At 39.4% G+C, this 21,022-nt stretch overlaps 1 protein-coding gene across 1 annotated transcript in view; it reads right to left on the bottom strand.

Annotated features, from left to right (window-relative positions):
- Positions 1-237: 237 nt before the first annotated feature.
- Positions 238-21,022, bottom strand: part of LOC127657605 (histone deacetylase 9-B-like) — a 35,366-nt gene continuing 14,581 nt past the window's right edge. Inside the window, exons 4-11 of the mRNA XM_052146469.1 lie at positions 16,312-16,435; positions 15,870-15,991; positions 11,867-11,998; positions 11,417-11,532; positions 9,027-9,149; positions 7,771-7,966; positions 7,239-7,450; positions 238-2,085 (exon numbers count right to left, since the gene is read on the bottom strand). Of these exons, the coding sequence (XP_052002429.1) occupies positions 1,753-2,085; positions 7,239-7,450; positions 7,771-7,966; positions 9,027-9,149; positions 11,417-11,532; positions 11,867-11,998; positions 15,870-15,991; positions 16,312-16,435 (1,358 nt within the window). The 3' untranslated portion in view covers positions 238-1,752. The remainder of the gene's footprint in view (positions 2,086-7,238; positions 7,451-7,770; positions 7,967-9,026; positions 9,150-11,416; positions 11,533-11,866; positions 11,999-15,869; positions 15,992-16,311; positions 16,436-21,022) is intronic.

Below are 21,022 nucleotides of genomic sequence, written 5' to 3'. Positions count from 1 at the left end.
CCACATAATTTAAAGTCCCCTCGCCACCTATAAATATAAATGTATTACTTTTTTCTACCTTGACACACAAATTAAAAAAAATCCTTAAGGTGTGTCTTTAGCCCCATTATAGATGTAGGCCTTGTGCAAACTTTCTTGTGTGACAACTAGCCACAGTTTCCCCAATGTTTATTTGGTAAATTCACTTATTAAACATTACAGTGCAGTCCACAGAAAAGATTTTCCAAACAATTGCAGGATGAAAAAGGAACTTTATTTTAAAAAGTTGATCTGTGACAAAAGGCAAGAAGGGAACGTATACGGCTACAAACAAACGTGACATACAGTGCCAGTGGACAGATCTCATTAACATCCAGAACAGTGGAACAAACAACAGGGACGAAACAGGCCAGCTCAGATTGACTTGCAGTCTATTTGTAGACATAATGATGGCTCACAACGATTAAACATGTTTTCCTCTATAAGTTGTTTCCTTTTTTTTCTTTAATCTTGATGTTTTTCAGAGGATCTCATTCATGAAATCTAACTATTGTACACCAGAAGCGCAAAATTATATTTAAAAAAAATATATATAATAATTATACAGGAAATATGGCTTGCTAACAAAAAATGGACAATTGGACAATTCTTGAATAATCACGTGAGCACTTTATGAAAAAAAAGGCAGCCAAAAAACATCGACATAGCCTCAGGAGAGGACTGAATGAGGGAACAGAACAATTACCTTTGTCTCTACTGAAGTAACATCAAGCCTACATGTCGAAGTAAACACATCATGTGGGAATACAGAGGAAATTATTGGTTATAAAAGGGGGCTCCCCCCACCGTCTCCCCACTCACTTTGTAATTTGCCTCAACAGTAAATCAGAGCTCACTGCTAGGCCCTCTGACTTCAGCGTGGATTGTCCTCTCCCAGCATTCCTGCGCTCATGAATCATTCTGATTCCTGGCTTCCACCAGGCATTTCCTCTACAACTCTCTCCTTCTCAAAATTCAGCAAGGAGCAGCATGCTACTCATGATCCCGGGCAGCCATTAACTTGGGCCACAGGAGAACAAGGAACACAGAATGTGATTCTAGAGCTTTCTAGAACTCGTCCCAACTGTTATCTGTGAGATCAAATTACATTTCTGTCACCATTTACTCACATTCATCTTGTTCCAATCATGTAGAACTTTCTTTCTATAGTGGAACACAAAAGGAGATGTTAGCCTCAGTCACCATTCATATTCATTGCATATTTTTTCCATTCAATTTCCATTCTGCCTAACTATCTTCTTCTGTATTCCAAGAAGGGAAAGTGAGTGCATGATAACAGAATTTTCATTTTGGCGGCTAACTTTGTTGACACTGATGGCACTGTTTCCTTACATAAACATAGCTTTCTAACAACATTCATATAAAGCTAAATACAATTTATAAATTCATAGTGCCATGGTAAATCACAGAATATCTTACAAGAGCTTTAGAGATGTTTCTCAAAGGGTGGATAGAAAGTAGAAAGATAATTTCTTAAATTATTTCAACAAACTTTAACAATCAAAAGCATTTAAAAGACTAAGTTGGCTGAAATCTCATCTTCTTCGATTATATACAAAACATACAACATACAATACAGAGATCACTTCACAAGTTCACAAATGAGACCAGTTCTGAAGCTCCCAAAGCAATGGCTCTGTCATGCGTTGTACCATAGTAAGCATGTTGTGTGTATGTGTGCCTGTGTGAATGTATCTCTTGACGTTTCTCTTTTTAGATCATGGCCCGTATCACCACCCTCCCTTTAACCTGGTGAATGTAAGAGCTCTGCTTGTCTGCCAGGCTCTGAGTGGCCAGTATTTCATCATCACTGGAAATGGGCTCCTCTTTCACGCGGATGACCCCAGGGTGAGTGTCCAGTGGCTCAGTGGGTGAACTGGAACTGCTGCTGGCGTAGCTGTCAGAGCTGTGCTTCCGGATCACACCACCAGAGAGCAAGCTGTCCTCCTGCATGGCCTGCTCCTGCAAATCCTCTCCCTCTTCCTCCTCTGACTCCTGCAGGTGGACGTTTGGCTGGCGAAGCTGCTCAATTGATTTCGAAAGCATCTATGGAACAGAAACATTATGATTTCATTTTGTCAGAGGTATATATCCATTTCAGTTCTGACAGTGAATTATTTGATGTCCCTATCCCACATTCAGGCATACATTAAATAAGTTTTAGGGATGCACGATATTACAATTCTGGATGATATACCGGGAATACCGATAAGCTGATGGCTGATAACCAAGAAATGGCCAATGTTAAAAATACATGTAATAAATATTGAAAAATTATTCAAAAAATCAACTATTTTAAATACTACAAGTGAATTTAGGCATCACAACATTGCTAGCAATAGCTAGCATTAATCATAACATTAGCACTAACTGATCAAAGAAGTAATCAAACATTTAACTGTAAATCTAAAATATGTGGGAAAGAGCATATTACCATAATTACATAACCAATACTGGCAGTGTATACAAATTTGACATTGACCAGTGATGAAAAAATAACTATTAAACCAAAAACAATATGGTTCAGATATATTGTTAGTGTTGGGTGTAATCTGATTACAAAGTAATTAGTTACAGTTATCTAAATACATTTTAGTCAAAAGTAGTGTAAAACATTACATTTTAAATTCTTGTAAACAGATTACGGTTGCTGACTTTCAATTGAAGTTAATTTGTTTTAAATGCATTAGTTGGGTCACACATTCTAACATAATATTAATTATGTTCATATGTACATGTGTTTGTCTTTCTGTGACAGCTGAAGGGCCCCATAATGACACAATGTAAGGGAGAAATGTGTGATGTTGAGTGTACATCTTTGTGTAAAACAAAGAACAAGGAAATCAGTTTTTCATTTGAAAAACTTAAAATGTAATTTTGTTTCGTTTTAGGGAGTAACTTTAAAGTAATGAGTAATGTGATTAGTTTCAATGCTAATTAGTCAAGTAGTCTGATTACAATTCTAGAGAAGTAATCAGTAATCTGTTGTGGATTACGTTTTGAGTAAATTACCCAACACTTTATATTGTGCATACTTATTTTTTAATGTATTGAATAAAACAAACCAGTGTCATTTACCAGAATTCAAACACATGCATATGATGGGAAAACAGCCAAACTTCACAGGAAGAATCTAAGGCTTATGTACAGTAAATATAGCATACAGTACCTAAAGTAAATATAGTCATTAGGTCCTGGTTTACTTACAGGTGAAACTCGAAAAATTAGAATATCGTGCAAAAGTTCATTAATTTCAGTAATTCAACTTAAAAGGTGAAACTAATATATTATATAGACTCATTACAAGCAATGTAAGATATTTCAAGCCTTTATTTGATATAATTTTGATGATTATAGCTTATGAAAACCCCAAATTCAGAATCTCAGAAAATTAGAATATTGTGAAAAGGTTCAGTATTGTAGGCTCAAAGTGTCACACTCTAATCAGCTAAACACCTGCAAAGGGTTCCTGAGCCTTTAAATGGTCTCTCAGTCTGGTTCAGTTGAATTCACAATCATGGGGAAGACTGCTGACCTGACAGTTGTGCAGAAAACCATCATTGACACCCTCCACAAGGAGGGAAAGCCTCAAAAGGCAATTGCAAAAGAAGCTGGATGTTCTCAAAGTGCTGTATTAAAGCACATTACCATAATTTCCGGACTATTGAGCGCACCTGAATATAAGCCGCACCCACTGATTTTTAAATCAAATATTATTTTGAACATAAATAAGCCGCACCTGTCTATAAGCCGCAGGTGCCTACCGGTACATCGAAACAAGTTAACTTTACACAGGCTTTAACGAAACACTGTGTGGTAGCGGGGATGTAGTCAAGCGCCCGTCCGGGAGAGAAAAGCGGTAAGGGCGCTTACACCTGAGCTAAATTATGTCTAACACCGGTGTCTAATTTCAGTAAGCATGGGGAGAGCGGCATAAAAAGGCAGCAGCCACAGAGCTGAGAGAGTGACACACGTCAGTCTAGTGTTGGCGCATAGAAGAATTGAGAAACTTTATAAAATTGATTGTAAACATTTCTGTGGCCATTAAAAGCCTTACCTGGAACGTCAAGTGCCCTGCTGAAAACTGTCACACTGGTGCCCGTGTGACAGTTTTCCCAAGAAGGACACGTGAAGCAGGGCACTTGAAATTAGACACCGGTATTAGACATAATTTAGCGCAGGTGTAAGCGCCCTTACAGCTTTTCTCTTCGGACGGGCGCTTGACCACGCCCCCGCTGCCACACACGGCTTGTAATAAAATATTTGCAGTAAATAGTAGCCTACCAAGAAAGTCATTGGTCACTATCTTCCTCATCCTGTGCACTGAAACCACTGAAGTCATCTCCTTCGGTGTCGGAGTTGAATAGCCTCAGATTTAATTGTCTTTTTGCACTGAGTCAATTCCTCACGCTGCTGTTTCCAGCGTCTTATCATCGACTCATTAAGACCAAGCTCCCGTGCAGCAGCTCTATTTCCTTTTCCAACAGCCAGATCAATCGTCTTCAACTTGAAAGCAGCATCATATGCGTTTCTCCATGTCTTTGCCATGGTGAGGGTGACAAAATTACTACCGTAATCAGAATGATGGGAAGTTTGAGCGCGCTCGATTTAATCTAAACAGTAAACAAAAAAAGTTGTTTTGACCTTAACCCGTTCGGCAATTTCATTGGTCTAATGAAAGCTTCACGCTGCCAAAAAACTGAGCACGTCACAGAATGTTTTTTTAAATTTTTTTTTATAAAATTTGAAAGCGGGAAAAATCCATATATTAGCCGCGTCATTGTATAAGCCGCGAGGTTCAAAGTGTGGGAAAAAAGTTGCGGCTTATAGTCCGGAAATTACGGTAATAGAAAGTTAAGTGGAAGGGAAAAGTGTGGAAGAAAAAGGTGCACAAGCAGCAGGGATGACCGTAGCCTGGAGAGGATTGTCAGGAAAAGGCCATTCAAATGTGTGGGGGAGCTTCACAAGGAGTGGACTGAGGCTGGAGTTACTGCATCAAGAGCCACCACACACAGACGGGTCCTGGACATGGGCTTCAAATGTCAAACGTCTTACCTGGGCTAAAGAAAAAAAGAACTGGTCTGTTGCTCAGTGGTCCAAAGTCCTCTTTTCTGATGAGAGCAAATTTTGCATCTCATTTGGAAACCAAGGTCCCAGAGTCTGGAGGAAGAATGGAGAGGCACACAATCCAAGATGCTTGAAGTCCAGTGTGAAGTTTCCACAGTCTGTTGGTTTGGGGAGCCATGTCATCGGCTGGTGTTGGTCCACTGTGCTTTATTAAGTCCAGAGTCAACGCAGCCGTCTACCAGGACATTTTAGAGCACTTCATGCTTCCTTCAGCAGACAAGCTTTATGGAGATGCTGACTTCATTTTCCAGCAGGACTTGGCACTTGCCCACACTGCCAAAATACCAAAACCTGGTTCAATGACCATGGTATTACTGTGCTTGATTGGCCAGCAAACTCGCCTGACCTGAACCCCATAGAGAATCTATGGGGCATTGCCAAGAGAAAGATGAGAGACATGAGACCAAACAATGCAGAAGAGCTGAAGGCCACTATTGGTCTGGAAGCATCTTGGTCTTCCATAACACCTCAGCAGTGCCACAGGCTGATAGCATCCATGCCACGCTGCATTGAGGCAGTAATTAATGCAAAAGGGGCCCAAACCAAGTACTGAGTACATATGCATGATTATACTTTTCAGAGGGCGGACATTTCTGTATTTAAAATCCTTTTTTTTATTGATTTCATGTAATATTCTAATTTTCTGAGATTCTGAATTTGGGGTTTTCATAAGCTGTAAGCCATAATCATCAAAATTATATCAAATAAAGGCTTGAAATATCTTACTTTGCTTGTAATGAGTCTATATAATATATTAGTTTCACCTTTTAAGTTGAATTACTGAAATTAATGAACTTTTGCACGATATTCTAATTTTTCGAGTTTCACCTGTATTTAAAAGTTCACAAGTGCCTTACTTAACATAGGTAAAACATTCTGTTATTATTGAACCAGAGAGATCTGATCCCTGATTTGAGAGCATTCATGAACTCATTTCCAAGAAATAATTTATTGCATCCAGTTACAGCAGTGCTGGGTTGTTGATAATCCAAAGGGGGATTTGTTACTTGATATCAATTAGTAAGAATAATTAGTAGTAACTTCCAGGCACCACAGTGCAGTTATATGGTGGAAATTTAATTGCAGCAAAATCCATTGCAAAATGCAACAAGCCATTTGTATGCTGAATAAACACTGTGGCTCTGTCGCACTTTTAAAGCATTCCTTTGCTTGAGCATCCTGACCAGCCCGATGTAGCGAAATTGGCTCAACCATTGGCTTGAGTTGGGGCAGGACAATTTGGGGCTTCACATGATTTGAACATGCAAAAAACAAAACACAATAGTAACTTTAAATGTACAATAGCAACTGTACCAGTCATCTAGTCCAGACTGCAGTTTTAAAAAAGGTCTATGGCAGTCTTAACCCCCACGCTTGATGTGGTGCCCCTGGCAACAGAGGCCATAACAATGAATAGGCAAAACAAGTGCTCTCTAGGCACGTTTGATCTTTGTGTCTGAAAATTGCACTTGCAACCTTGAATTTCCCATAGCACTCTTAGCAATAATAAGGCAGATCAATCTGTGAACTCCCGCTAACAAAGGAGTCTTTCATTGTGCAAGCCTCCCGTGTCGCTAACCTTGCATTTGCGGCAGAATAATTGCATTTAAACGGATGGCCAGGTCATGGCTGCTGGTGCACAGAAACACAAATATTTCCACAGGGGAACAAAAGTATGTATTCTATCCACTTTGGTGCTCATTTGAAGTTGTCCCCACACAATTCTGAGATGTTAGAATGCAACTGATGCCTTAAGCTATGCTAATTCATGCTCCGCCTCTGAACCATGTACAGGTTTTTCGCTCACATATTGGAGATGGCTGTCTGAATTTAGTTCCCTTGTGAACTAACTGAATGGTATTTCAGGACAAAGTGAGTTTCAGATTGACAGTATAATCCTTCAACTTCATACCCACCTTCCCATGACAGCTCTAAAATCAAAACACTGTATTGTTGCATAGACATCCCTGTTGAAAAGGCCAGCATTTCATGTTGCCAGATCATCCTGGCATTTTTTGCTAGTCTAAGATGGTCTTAACAGATTCCTCTGTTGGTTGGTTAAATCATTGTACCTTGTTGATGTGGACTTGTTGCTGATACTGTTTCTGCTTCTCCAGGAAGTTTTGATGTTGCTGCTGAATCACAAGTTGGGCCAGCATGCTGTGGGGCAGTGGAGCAGACTGGGTGCGGTTCAGGGGCCGATGACGTGGCAGTTCGGGACGGGTGCTGCTTGGAGAGCTATCCGTCATGGCCAATGGAGAGGGAGGATGGACGGGACTTTGACCTATATAAAGAGATGAATGGATATGGTAAATAAAAAAAATGTGTATAATGAATGTTTCATTTTTTTGTCCATTTAATAAACCTAGCCTATTGGTTAAAGATCTGGACCACAAAACTGATATGTTACTTGTTCAAACCCAGCAAGGGACAGTCCCTTTGCTATCACCATGTGCCCTTAAACAGTTGAATAATTGAATAATTCTGAAGATGCCTGTAGTGTTAACACAATACTGTCTGATTGTTAGATTCCTGTTTTTTTTATTTAGTCAGACCCGTTCTGGAATAGGAAATGTCGCTTTTGGACTACTCTGGTATTCTCACCTGTAGAGAAGATCTTTTGGTGGCGAAGTTGCTCCTTCTGGAGGAGATGCTGCAGGAGAGCCTGGTGGCTGCTGCTCACTTTGGTCTCCATAGCAACAGACATGGGAACTGGACCCAGAAGTTGGGTGGGGAAACCTTGTATGATTGTTGACATCCCACCACCCTCAACGTGCTTCTCCTGAAGTCCTAAAGCAGCCTGAGAGGTGACGGAGAGATATTATCTATTTATTTCTCTTTGATTCAAACTTTGTCTTCTGTAAACTTAAGAGAATGGTCTTGGATTTCTCTTATCCATAACTGCTCCTCCTCCTCTTGCATTCATAAAATATAGACATATAAAAACGCATTTTGATTTGCTGCAATATCTCTAATACACACTGAGCATCCCAGAAATAAATGCAAGGTTTATTCTTTTAAGTAAGGAGCAATTTGCAGCAAATTAACTCAAGATTAGACAGTGTTTGGCACTGCACTTGATTATTCTGGCTTGGCTGGACTTTAAACAGCAGTAATGGATGAGGTGACTGGGGAGGGCTGGAGTGCAACCGACACCAGACTCTTAAGCACAATATTTATCTAAGGCCTATAAAATCCCCCAAGGTCAAAGGCCAGCACCCTAAGGCTACACATATCATCTTGTCAACCAGTGATGGCTAGTCTTTCAACATTCAACACAATATGCAGCTAAACCAAGGCCATAAACGACATTTCCCCTAATTTATCAGCATAAATATCCACTTTAAATTCAGTTTAATTAAATCAGTTTGATGAATTTTTAATCAGTTTAGGGGAGACTTTTATTTTCAAACTTGATATTTTTCTATAAAAAAGGCCTGTTCACATTAAGTCTGATGCAACGAAATGGAAATTTTTTAAATATAGTATAAATACAACATGAATAAATGTTGCATTCCACTGCGCACGAAAGTTCAAGTTTGGAGAACTCTGACCTGGGTATTTGCGTGACAAAATTTGTGACGAATTAATGATTGAAAGTGAGTGCTGCAGGGAAGTGAGTATATGTTAGCACTTTCAATACATTATTATTTTTTTATTAAAACCAGCAGCCCTCGAGAATGACATCATAACCTGTCAGTTCTGGTGTCCGAAATAATTTTACATGCTCAAAGCCTTGTTTTACCATGGACCGTGGTTCAGTGTGGAATTCATAGTTTTTAAATCATAAAACTACAGACTTGGTGTGAATAGGCCTTGTTTGTGAAACAGGGTGTATTATGTGTTGTCATTTGACTTACACTGATGTGAGAGGAAGCAGCCGACATGCCCAGGGAGATGTTGGGCAGAGATGGTGATGTATAGAGATTTAACATAGACACAGAGCTTTCAGGCCCTAATAACTTTGGCTGTGATGGCCAACGCTGTGATGGGAAAGACAGAGAGAGAGAGAGAGAGATTTTGAAATCCCAATATGGACCACTGGAAAGAGCAACAGAACAATAAACTTTAATGTTCTAAGACGAATGACGGTTTTGTTCCTGCCACAGTAGAGCTGTATGAGTTCAACTGGAGGAAATAAAATCAAGACCGCATAGAGAGGCCCACGAATGCAGAATCCTATCCCAGCCACTATCAAATCTCACACTGATGACAACATAGAAGAGTAGTTTAAAGGGATAGTTCACCCAAAAATGAATGTTAGCCTCAGTGACCATTCACTTTAAATTTTATGGAAAAAGACCCAATGAAATTGAATGGTGACTAACACTAATCTTCTTCCAAACACCTCCTTTTGTGTTCCACAGTAGAAAGAAAGTCATACAGGTTTGGAACATCATCAGGGTGTTTAAAGGATGATATAATTTCAATTTGTATGTGAACTATTCCTTTAAGAGTATCAAAGAAAAAATTTATGATCAGTTTTAGACTACTTCCTCCACCCAGTGGTGCGGCCCATCAACATGTGGCAGTAGACCTGTACTGTTTACCCTTCAATCCCTCCTGCCTATCCACTGACCTGTATGTGGATATCCGTCCTTTATTTCACCCAGGGGACCAGTTCCCTCTGAAAGAGGATACCCAATGTAACGGATCACAAACACAGCTCGCTTTCGTAACTCGCGCAGTGTCTGCGGGTAGCATCTCGACCCACCAGTCCAATCCATAAGACCTCAAGCTTATGTCAATACAATAGCGATCGGGCATGTTTGTGTTGTTAGCGTGTCTTTGGCTACCAGCGGCTGGCAGATCAATTAAGCTCAACCTCCCACCATCTTGGCCCTGGATCACGGTGCAATAAGCATTCCTTGTCAGCTATTGCATTGGAGGTCCATGGGAGTGTAAACAGTGGTGTTGAAGAATAACACAGCTGCTAAGCTGAAGCTTCACAGAGACATGTCACATTTGCCCAGAATACACCTCTTTGTGAGCAAAGTCCCAAAGGGACCCAAAGGAACTGAGCCATGAAGCCACCAGGAAGTGAGTCAGAGGCAGCTAATGAACATCAGCAAAAAGAAAAAGCCCTCTACGTTAATATAAAGAGGTTCTTAAAGGTATAGTTCAACCAAAAGTTAAAATTCTGTCATCATTTACTCATCCTCATGTTCTTCCTGACCTGTATAACTTTCTTTCTATTACAGTTGTACTGGTCGCTCTTTTACATGCAATTACAATCAATGAGGACTGAGGCTTTAAAAGTAGTGTTGTCACAATACAAATTTTCAGTAGTGGGTACCGATACCAGTGAAATTTCACAGTTCTCGATACTAATTTCGATACAACAGCAAAACATATGCTAATATGGTAATGTGCTAGGCAACACTAATTAAAAGCTTGAGAAAGGATGCAAACGCACCATTAAAAGTATAATAATTGAGCTCTATGTGCTCTCTATTCCAACAATTGCTTTGTGTAAAGAACAGACATAAATGTAAATTATGATTCACTGATTGGGAACAAATCATTCAGATTTCAAAGAGTGACTAATTCATGAATCGGACTTGTAAACCTCTGTCCCCAATCGTTGTAATTGCAAAGAAAAGAGCGACCAATACAGTTGTTCAGATTCGCTCCTTTTGGGTTCAATGGAACAGAAAATGTCACAAGTTTAGAACAACATGAGGGTTAGTAATGACACAATTTTCATTATAGAGTGAACATATTCATTAATATACCAGCTATAATGAGGATCAATAGTGAGAAAGTCCAGCTCACTGTGCTGTGGAACAAGTCCATAGGTGAGCTCTAAACTTAATCTTGTTGCCTTTCAAGCAAGAATATCTGATCTACTCTTTCTTGCCCTGAGATTTACAAGAGCAGCAGTCAAAGAAAACCACATAGCTGTGCCAGTAAAGGTTAGTGGTAAAGAGCAGGGATTTCTGGGAGGAAGTGAACTGACACTTTATTGTCTGTGCTGGGAGCCGTTTTCATTGAACTGAGACAGACAAGCTGCTCATAGGCAGTATAGACACTTTTCTGTTTTCATAGCTGCACAAGGACTGGCTGAACTGGTGTCTATGAAATTTATGGGTGTGGCCCATTGGTCATCAACATTTCTGAAGTCGTACAGGTTCTAATCTTTCAGAAAAGCTTTGATGAAAGTGTCATAAGAGAGTTTGACAGTTAAAGGTCTTTTGTACCCCTAGTAAAACAGTCTAATGTGAGTACAGATTTGACATTGGAGCAGTACCTCAGTACGTGTGGTGACTGGAAGAGAGGAGGGTCCGTTTTCAGCCCCCAAGGCACTGCAGGCCCCATTGGGCGAGCTGGGCCCTGATCCTGGTGCACTGCTGCTGGCTGTGGATTCTGTGGAACAAGAGATGAAAATAACATACTTTAAATGTTAAAGATAATAATTATTAAATATAATATTATTTCTAACTTGTACAGATCCATCCATCCAACCATTCATCTAGAAACATACGTAAATCAACAAAAATACAATGGAAAATTCTCAAACCCACATTGGATGCTATTCTAGATGTCACCTGCCAGAGAGGCTGTTACATAAAAATATAAGCACACTGAGCTTCGTGCTGTGATTACTGGAGAGAAACTGCCAGTTGAAAGTTAGCCAATTGTTTTGTTTATGCCCCAGGTGTATCTAATTGTGAGAAGCATTATGGGATGGCACTCCTACCCAAAAGCTCCAGGGCTCTCTTTTTGAAGGGTGTCATGATACTCCACTCCTTCCTCCTGAGGAGTGGGCTGCTCCTCCTCTCTGCAACTTTCTGCTTTAACCTGGACCGCACTTTCAGATTAGGCTCTGAGACTGGAGAGAAAACATATTAACACATGTAAATCAAATGTGAAGTTACTCCACAAGTGTGGCTAAGAAAAATACATTCTGCTATGATATTTAGGATGTGATCTCTGTTTGGTGTCTTCTAAATTTGTGTGTACCCCCCGCCCTCAACACCAAACCAGAAATGTGTTTCTTTTTAACTGACCCTTTACTGGATACATTTTAGCACAAATGGCAATAAAATGGCTATTATTACAATGATTTCAAACAAAAAACAATTGATACAGAAGGTGAAAAACAAACTCACACAAAGTAGCTTCCTCTTCAAATGAAACAGTTTGACATTTGCATATTATTAGCGTTATTATTTTAGAAGAATATTGTTGCCAAACTGATAAGACAGTTGTGTTATGATCATATGATTTCATCTTAGACACTGGGAGTCATGGGAAGACACAGCTGTAAGAAGTAATCTCTGAGGACGGAAACAGAGAGAGAGAGAGATGTGGACTTCAGGCAGGGCTGCTATTATCCTCTTCAGAAGCAGAGCTGTCTGCTTCCATCCAGCAGTGTGGTAATGGGATGTAAATCCTGCTAGCGGAGTGGGCTGAGAGCGAACTGCAGGGAGTCCTCTCCAATCTGCCTGGCACACCACACTGTCCTGATTGCCTTCTATTTTTATTCAACGCTACAGCCTGTCACCACGGGAACACCACCCTATTGCTATGTAGGTGGAAGCATGGTTGTTGGTGGGCTCGGTTGGAGGCTGTGATCATGTAGCCATGTGAGAACACACCACTCTAATCGCAGTTTCAGTAAAAATGGTGGCCATCGCTCTGTCGGAGTAACAGGCCAGACACCTGCTTGATTTTTCCCTAACGTTTACATATATGGCCTAAAACCAGAGGCCAAGCCAAATAGGAAAATGTATGAGGCAATGGAAATGGAAGATGACAATAAACATTTATATTTATACAATATAAATGTCCTATAAATTGGACAAGCTGTGATTTAAGAGAGCATATGTTGTCTACAACAGCACTGGTACGCTTTACTGATTGTGTCATTCTGCTTGTCACTCAGAATGTTTACAAGTGCAGTTATAATCAAGCTGCAATGGGTTTTTGTGTTGGTGAGTTATAGTCTTAATCTGTCTGTCTAAATATACATATATTTGAAGGAAGAACATCAGTTTAGGAAGTGTAAAGATACACATCTTGCATCACTTCTGCGTTTCTGGGCATGTGCACAATGCAGAAGCCTTTTGGGGTCTGATTAACAGGTAGAATTGCTGGATGAAGCCAAGCTACAATCACAATATCAGGTACTGTTAGTTAGAATTCCCAACAATCAGACTGGTACAATTTCATTCAGACTAAAGAGTTTACTGTACATGACATTTGAAAAACACAAATTATTGTTGTAGTCCAACTGAAATCGGACAGTGAAACTCAGTCGGACTAAAGTTTACACTGTTAAAGTGCACCTAAATGTACTGTTCGTGGCATTTCCAACAGGCTGTCAGTCTGAGCGTTTCTAGACTATATGCAATGGTTTCTTTTAACTATTCTTGTTAAACAAAATAACTGGCCATATTTGTGTCTAAAATAAACCCCTGTAGTAGGGGATGATATTTATTATCATGCACATATAATTTATTTTTTGCTTCTTTTAAAATACCTTTTATAAATGGATTTGATTAATTTACAATTGTCTCAGACCCACACTTTCAATCTTTCATTTGTTTTTCAAAGAAAAGCTTATTCAGGCCTCATAAAGGTAACCCACCTTTGCATGCACCTCATTCTGCTTATGATCTCTCTAGTGCTTTTTTTATTATTAGTCAAAATACAAACACCTGTTTGCCCAGGAGACAAGAACTATGTGATGCAACATCACTGCCCTTGCAAAACATATTATTTCATCATGCAATTAAGTTAATTTTTTCCCCTTCATCTCTAGTGGGTAATACAAGCCTGATACAGTAGAGCATGCCTGATCCTACAGCCCAACATATCCACTGTTTAAGACAAACTCAAATCCCACTCATCTCAACTGAACCTGCTCCACATGTTTGGTATGTGGGTCAAGACTAAGGAGGAGGTTTTTTGCTCTCTTCAATAAGCTGGGCTATTCCTGCCCACGGCAGAGTAACATGCCCCTAGACAGATCTATTCTGTTCCAGGACGTGGCACCAATAAGATAGGTGGCAAGTAAACAAGTTAATCATGTGACATGCTTTGTAGATCAATACTGTAGCTTGTTTTTCTTGAAGGAGTTCAATCAAGGATTTCCACGACTGTAAGATTAAACAAAAGCCCTACTGAGTTTTGCTGGTGATACTGTGTTAAGGACCCAAATTAAAAAAAAGGATTTCCTCTTGGGAAAGTGTTAGTTTCTCTTGGAGTGTTTTGCTTTCCAAAATAGCCTTGTTATGCCTAATTCCCTCCACAGTGCTACCCTAACCCCTTGACATATGCCAGTCAAGTATCTCTGATGAAATCCGGGATATGGAACAAGCACCACCTTTGTGTTGCTCCGGTTGCATGCTTACTTTGAGGGGATTCTAATTGAGATGGGCAGGAAGAGGGGGAGGGGATCTTGCATGGGTGTGATCACATATAGAGCAATCCAACAAGCAGGAAATGGGTTTTAAATGGTTTAGGCAATGGATAAGTTTAACACGCATATAGGATAACTATTTCCGAAGACTTGTTTTGTTCTCTCTGGCATAGTGATAGGAATTAGGCTTTAATTCTCTACAACATTGATTACTCTGTAGTTCTGTCGCTCCAGTAAGTGAAACAGTGTAATGTTTTGGGTTTGTATGTGTTTGTATTTGTATTTGTGTTTCTCATCTTGTTTCAAACCTGTATGGCTTAGTTGCATCTGTGGAACACAAAAGGCAGAATATAAAGGACTAACAGCCTCAGTCACCATTCACTTTCATTGCATATTTTTTTCCATACAATAAAGGTGAATGGTGAAGAAGGCTTTCATTTTGCGTAACATCTCCTTTTGTGGTCCTCCGAAGAAAGTAGGTCATATGGGTTTAGAACAACATGTGGATGATTAAATGATGACAGAAATGTAATTTTTGGGTGAACCATCCCTTTAATATTGCAAGAGAGAGACCAGTAAATTCAGATTTGTCGAATTCTATATAGCAACAGCTAAGATGTTTAATTTTTTATCTTTTCTTGTGACTGCCATTGCTTTCTCAATAAGCTGTTTGGATTCCAGAACCTTCTGCTCCTTTTAGTTTACAGGATATTGGCTGGTTTCAGTGTAGCAAAGCAGAAATTGATGCTGAAACTTGGAGGTTACTGTTCAAGAGCTAAGACAATAAACACTTCTCTTTCATGTGTCTATAAAGTGCTTATTTGAACTGAACAACCGGCATAATTACCTTAGATTAGTTTACATTTGGCAGACAAAGCCTGCACAACTCGGGATTAAACCTCCCTTGCGTGATCCTTAAATTGTGTGTATATCCGACATGCCAACCCATATGCTAAAGCAATTAAGCAGGTATTATTGTTTACCATCATAATTCAAAGGGACACAAAGGGGAAGGAATGTAATGTCATTTCCGTGACTTAACAGCACTGTTATGAACAGTTTGGCCTTTGCAAGAACTCATAACTGGCTAGCCAAGTGGGAGTCAAAACTCACATTAATACTGACTTCCCACGAGACTCCCGCCAACACTAACTTAACAAACCCATGGTGTCCTTTAGTGTGGTTTTACTGTTGGAAATCTGTGGTTCTGAGCATCATGGGCTCCAAGCAGAAGACGAGAAATCCTACAGTGATGTACTGAATGGAATCTACTTAAATAATCCTAATTTTTAGAGGTCAGCTTTAGAAACTCTATGAAATACTGCTTGAGGCCTACCTGTCTTTCTCAGAGGAAAATCATTCCGGCAGTCCTGTGGGGAGAGAAGGGAGAGCTTGCAGGAGGAGGACTCTCCTCCCAAAGGAGGTGAACTTTGCTCTAGAGAGGTTTGATGAGAGTCCCTGAACAGAAAGGAGATGCAAACTGAACTCCTGAACTTACCAAACATTCATAAATACAGATGACAGACTATCCTGTGCTCTGATACCTTCCACATAGTATTAAATTACTGATTACTACCTAAAATCTGCTGATTTTACTACCTTGGATGGTTTGGGACATGGACTTTGCTTCCCATCTTTAGTTTCTACTATACCATTCTGTGTCTGTCTGTCTACAGTATCTATCTGTCTGTCTAGTATATTTCAACGTTTGACTATTTCTTTTAATACTTCATCCATATAAAATTATGTGTAATTAAAAGTATGTGATTGCCACTTACGTGTACCAGAGTTTGGAGCTCTGTGTGATTTTCTGCAGGGACCCATTTGATGTGCCATCTTTGGTGGATTTACTCAACAGAAACTCTTGGAGTTTCTGCTTGACCTCAGTGCTGGCCACTGCACCTGTCAGACCAGGAGACACATACACAAAAATCATGAGTACCCTGGAGTGCAATACCATTATGCACACAATACAACTGAGATGGTTGTGGAAAAGCTAAACCAACATTCTTTGATAACTTTGATGGAGTCACTGTAGACAGAAAGAACGTTTGGCTTTATTTCAAGGCCAGGGAAATTATGGTATTACTGCTACTCCCAGAAACAGCAGGACTGGCCTCAGTTCAAACAACAGCATCTTTCCTAAATATCTACTCACTCTCTCCTCTCAAAAGCTCTTACATTACTGGCTGAACATTTTCAAGCACCTTTAAAAGAAATGAGAGAATATCTCCCTCTTCTGGAGAACAGGAGTGAGGCACCCTTGGAAGGTCTGTTTCAAAACAATTTGTGCAAATTTCCAAAGTTCTAATTGATCTATTTATAGATCATTACAAGAAAGTAAAAAAAACTAATTAGAACGGTCCAAACGTATTTCTGGATCCTTTCAACAAAGTCTCTTTTTCAGGGTAAGTCAATATCTCAAAAATGTAGAGATGATAAAATAATTAATAATAATTCTTAGCCTTTATACAGTGAGGAAAATAAGTATTTGAACACCCTGCTATTTTGCAAGTTCTCCCACTTGGAAATCATGGAGGGGTCTGAAATTGTCATCGTAGGTGCATGTCCACTGTGAGAGACATAATCAAAAAAGAAAAATCCAGAAATCACAATGTATGATTTTTTAACTATTTATTGGTATGATACAGCTGCAAATAAGTATTTGAACACCTGTCTATCAGCTAGAATTCTGACCCTCAAAGACCTGTTAGTCTGCCTTTAAAATGTCCACCTCCACTCCATTTATTATCCTAAATTAGATGCACCTGTTTGAGGTCTGTGGCAGGGCGGAGGGCGGGGCCGGGTCGTGATCCTACACACCCGGTCCCGCCCTCCGCCCTGCCACAAGGTCGTTAGCTGCATAAAGACACCTGTCCACCCCATACAATCAGTAAGAATCCAACTACTAACATGGCCAAGACCAAAGAGCTGTCCAAAGACACTAGAGACAAAATTGTACACCTCCACAAGGCTGGAAAGGGCTATGGGGAAATTGCCAAGCAGCTTGGTGAAAAAAGGTCCACTGATGGAGCAATCATTAGAAAATGGAAGAAGCTAAACATGACTGTCAATCTCCCTCGGACTGGGGCTCCATTCAAGATCTCACCTCGTGGGGTCTCAATGATCCTAAGAAAGGTGAGAAATCAGCCCAGAACTACACGGGAGGAGCTGGTCAATGACCTGAAAAGAGCTGGGACCACCGTTTCCAAGGTTACTGTTGGTAATACACCAAGACGTCATGGTTTGAAATCATGCATGGCACGGAAGGTTCCCCTGCTTAAACCAGCACATGTCAAGGCCCGTCTTAATTTTGCCAATGACCATTTGGATGATCCAGAGGAGTCATGGGAGAAAGTCATGTGGTCAGATGAGACCAAAATAGAACTTTTTGGTCATAATTCCACTAACCGTGTTTGGAGGAAGAAGAATGATGAGTACCATCCCAAGAACACCATCCCTACTGTGAAGCATGGGGGTGGTAGCATCATGCTTTGGGGGTGTTTTTCTGCACATGGGACAGGGTGACTGCACTGTATTAAGGAGAGGATGACCGGGGCCATGTATTGCGAGATTTTGGGGAACAACCTCCTTCCCTCAGTTAGAGCATTGAAGATGGGTCGAGGAGGGGTCTTCCAACATGACAATGACCCAAAGCACACAGCCAGGATAACCAAGGAGTGGCTCTGTAAGAAGCATATCAAGGTTCTGGTGTGGCCTAGCCAGTCTCCAGACCTAAACCCAATAGAGAATCTTTGGAGGAAGCTCAAACTCCGTGTTTCTCAGCAACAGCCCAGAAACCTGACTGATCTAGAGAAGATCTGTGTGGAGGAGTGAGCCAAAATCCCTCCTGCAGTGTGTGCAAACCTGGTGAAAGCTACAGGAAACGTTTGACCTCTGTAATTGCAAACAAAGGCTACTGTACCAAATATTAACATTGATTTTCTCAGGTGTTCAAATACTTATTTGCAGCTGTATCATCCAAATAAATAGTTAAAAAATCATACATTGTGATTTCTGGATTTTTTTTTTTAGATTATGTCTCTCACAGTGGACATGCACCTACGATGACAATTTCAGACCCCTCCATGATTTCTAAGTGGGAGAACTTGCAAAATAGCAGGGTGTTCAAATACTTATTTTCCTCACTGTAAATATAGAAAGGTATCAACATTTGCAGAGCAATACTTCAGCAGAACATTCCACCAGTCACAAACTTCATAAAATTGTGCATCATGCATTAGAATGAGAACACAACTATTTCTGGGCTTAAAAGATACAAGAACTAAATCAATGTGGAACATTGTATCTCAAAAGGAGGACAATGTGGCCCTCCAAGTGCTACATAAATAAACAACTCACACAAAAATGAAAACGCTCTCATCCTTTACTCACCCTCATGCCATCTGTCTATGACTTTGTTTATTCAGAACACAAAGTAAGATTTTTAGAAGAATATTTCAGCTCTGTAGGTCTATTCAATGTAAGTGAAGGGGTGCCAAAATGTTGCCTATGCACATAAAAGTAGCATAAACGTAATACATTCAACTGTAGTGGTTTAATCCACGACTTCAGAATTGATATGACAGGTGTGGGTAAAAAAAACAGGTCAATATTGCTATAAATTCTTCTCTCTGCCCAGTAGGTGGCGATATGAATGAAGAATGTAAATCACCAAATACATAAGAAGAAAGTGAAAGTTAAAGTGGAGATTGACTGAGCAGGGAGGAGAATTAATAGTAAAATAGGAATTAAATATTGATCTGTTTCTCACAACATCTATCATATCTCTTCTGAAGACTTGGATTAAACCACTGGAGTTACATGGATTAGGCTACTTTTATGCTGATTCATGTGATTTGTGGAGCTTCAATATTTTAGCACTGATTCACTTTCATTGTATGGATCAAAAGAGCTGAGATATTCTTCTAAAAATTTTAATTTGTAGAAGAAAGTCATACACATCTGGAATGGCATGAGGGTGAGTAAATGATGAGAGAATTTTCATTTTTGGGTGAATTATTCCTTTTTAAGCATGATGTAGCCCCTGTACCAAACAACTTTTTCCGTGCCTGCTCTACCCTCTCTATAGTGCAGGACATGACGTGACAAGCGATCCTGATTGCTTAGCATTTTTTTTACATTCCTTGCTTTGTCTTGAACATGTTTTATGCACAACAATAAAGCTCTGTCTGCATTGTCAAATTTAAACACTACACGTAAACTGATTTTAATATAATTGTTTTATACATTAAGATTTAAAATGGTGTTCAGTGTATTGAAAATAACTTTTTAACATTTTGATTTCTGTTATCATGTCTCATTTTTTGGAATCATATTCATATAGTGTTTATCATAGATAAGTGATGTATTTGGCATAGTGGGCATAAAGTGTTCATTATAATGGGCCATAGGTTTTGCAACTCTGTACTCAATATTCACTACTCATGAGTACTTTTAAATGAGCTACTCTTTTACTCTTGAGTACTTTTTTAGGACAGCTACTTTTACTCTACTCTCACTAAATGTTTTGGGAAGTAAAAGAATTTCTACTTGAGTATGATTTTTCAGTACTCTTTCCACCCCTGTTTATATTCAGCATTGGCCTTTGTGAAAGCTTTACATGTTTTGAAATGGCATTATTACTGAGTATAAAAAGGAACCGTGTTTTTCCTGAACTGTCTGTGAGTAGTGACGATGGTTTCAATTGTTTTCATGCTGTGATGCTAAATGGATAAATTCTACAGTGAAAGACCATTATTATTATTAGATGAGTCATGAATATTATTTAGATGTTTTATCATGTTTGAAATTAATTGTATTATTTCCTGCCAACAATTCACTTTCTTTTGTGTGTCTTTGCAGAATATTCTTGTCTTCCCTTAATGGGAAGTGTATTCTTGTCTTCCCCTAATGGGAAGAGGTGATTTGGAAAACAGTGTGGTTAATAATTCAGTATCAATGAAATGTATTTGTACAGCTAGTACTTTTAATAATATATACTGTTTTATAGTTGCTTTACAGAGATCATAAACATTTTGTGTACAATGTTTATATTGTATGTCTAAATAAATATGCTTATTTGTATTGCATGCAGTCCTTTTTGTACTGTACAGTTTATTTGTGTGGCTGCTAAGACATTGTTATTTCATACACAAGAACAATAAATTCAATCTATCAGCAGGATCAGTTGTTCAGTCAACACTAAAACATTTAATGTAGGTTATAACATTTAGATATAAAGCTAGATTGATCTTACTACACATTCATCTTTTTTTGTATTTTATCCGAAAAATGGCAGCATGACAGTATCATCGCCTGAGTCCTGTAATACACGAGCATCCTGCTGTCTGGACCTCCCCTGTATCTGCAGTAAGTATATAATCTCGGCACAACAAACATTCAGGTTCTGACTAGACTCAATATATGCTTTAAATGAACATAATTATCTACAGTTCTCAAAACATGTCCAACTTTTACAGCTGTGAA

Source organism: Xyrauchen texanus, chromosome 17 (genome assembly GCF_025860055.1).
Source record: "Xyrauchen texanus isolate HMW12.3.18 chromosome 17, RBS_HiC_50CHRs, whole genome shotgun sequence".
Lineage (NCBI taxonomy): Eukaryota > Metazoa > Chordata > Actinopteri > Cypriniformes > Catostomidae > Xyrauchen > Xyrauchen texanus.
Note: the sequence above shows the minus strand (reverse complement) of the source record. Positions and strands in the feature narration are given on the sequence as shown.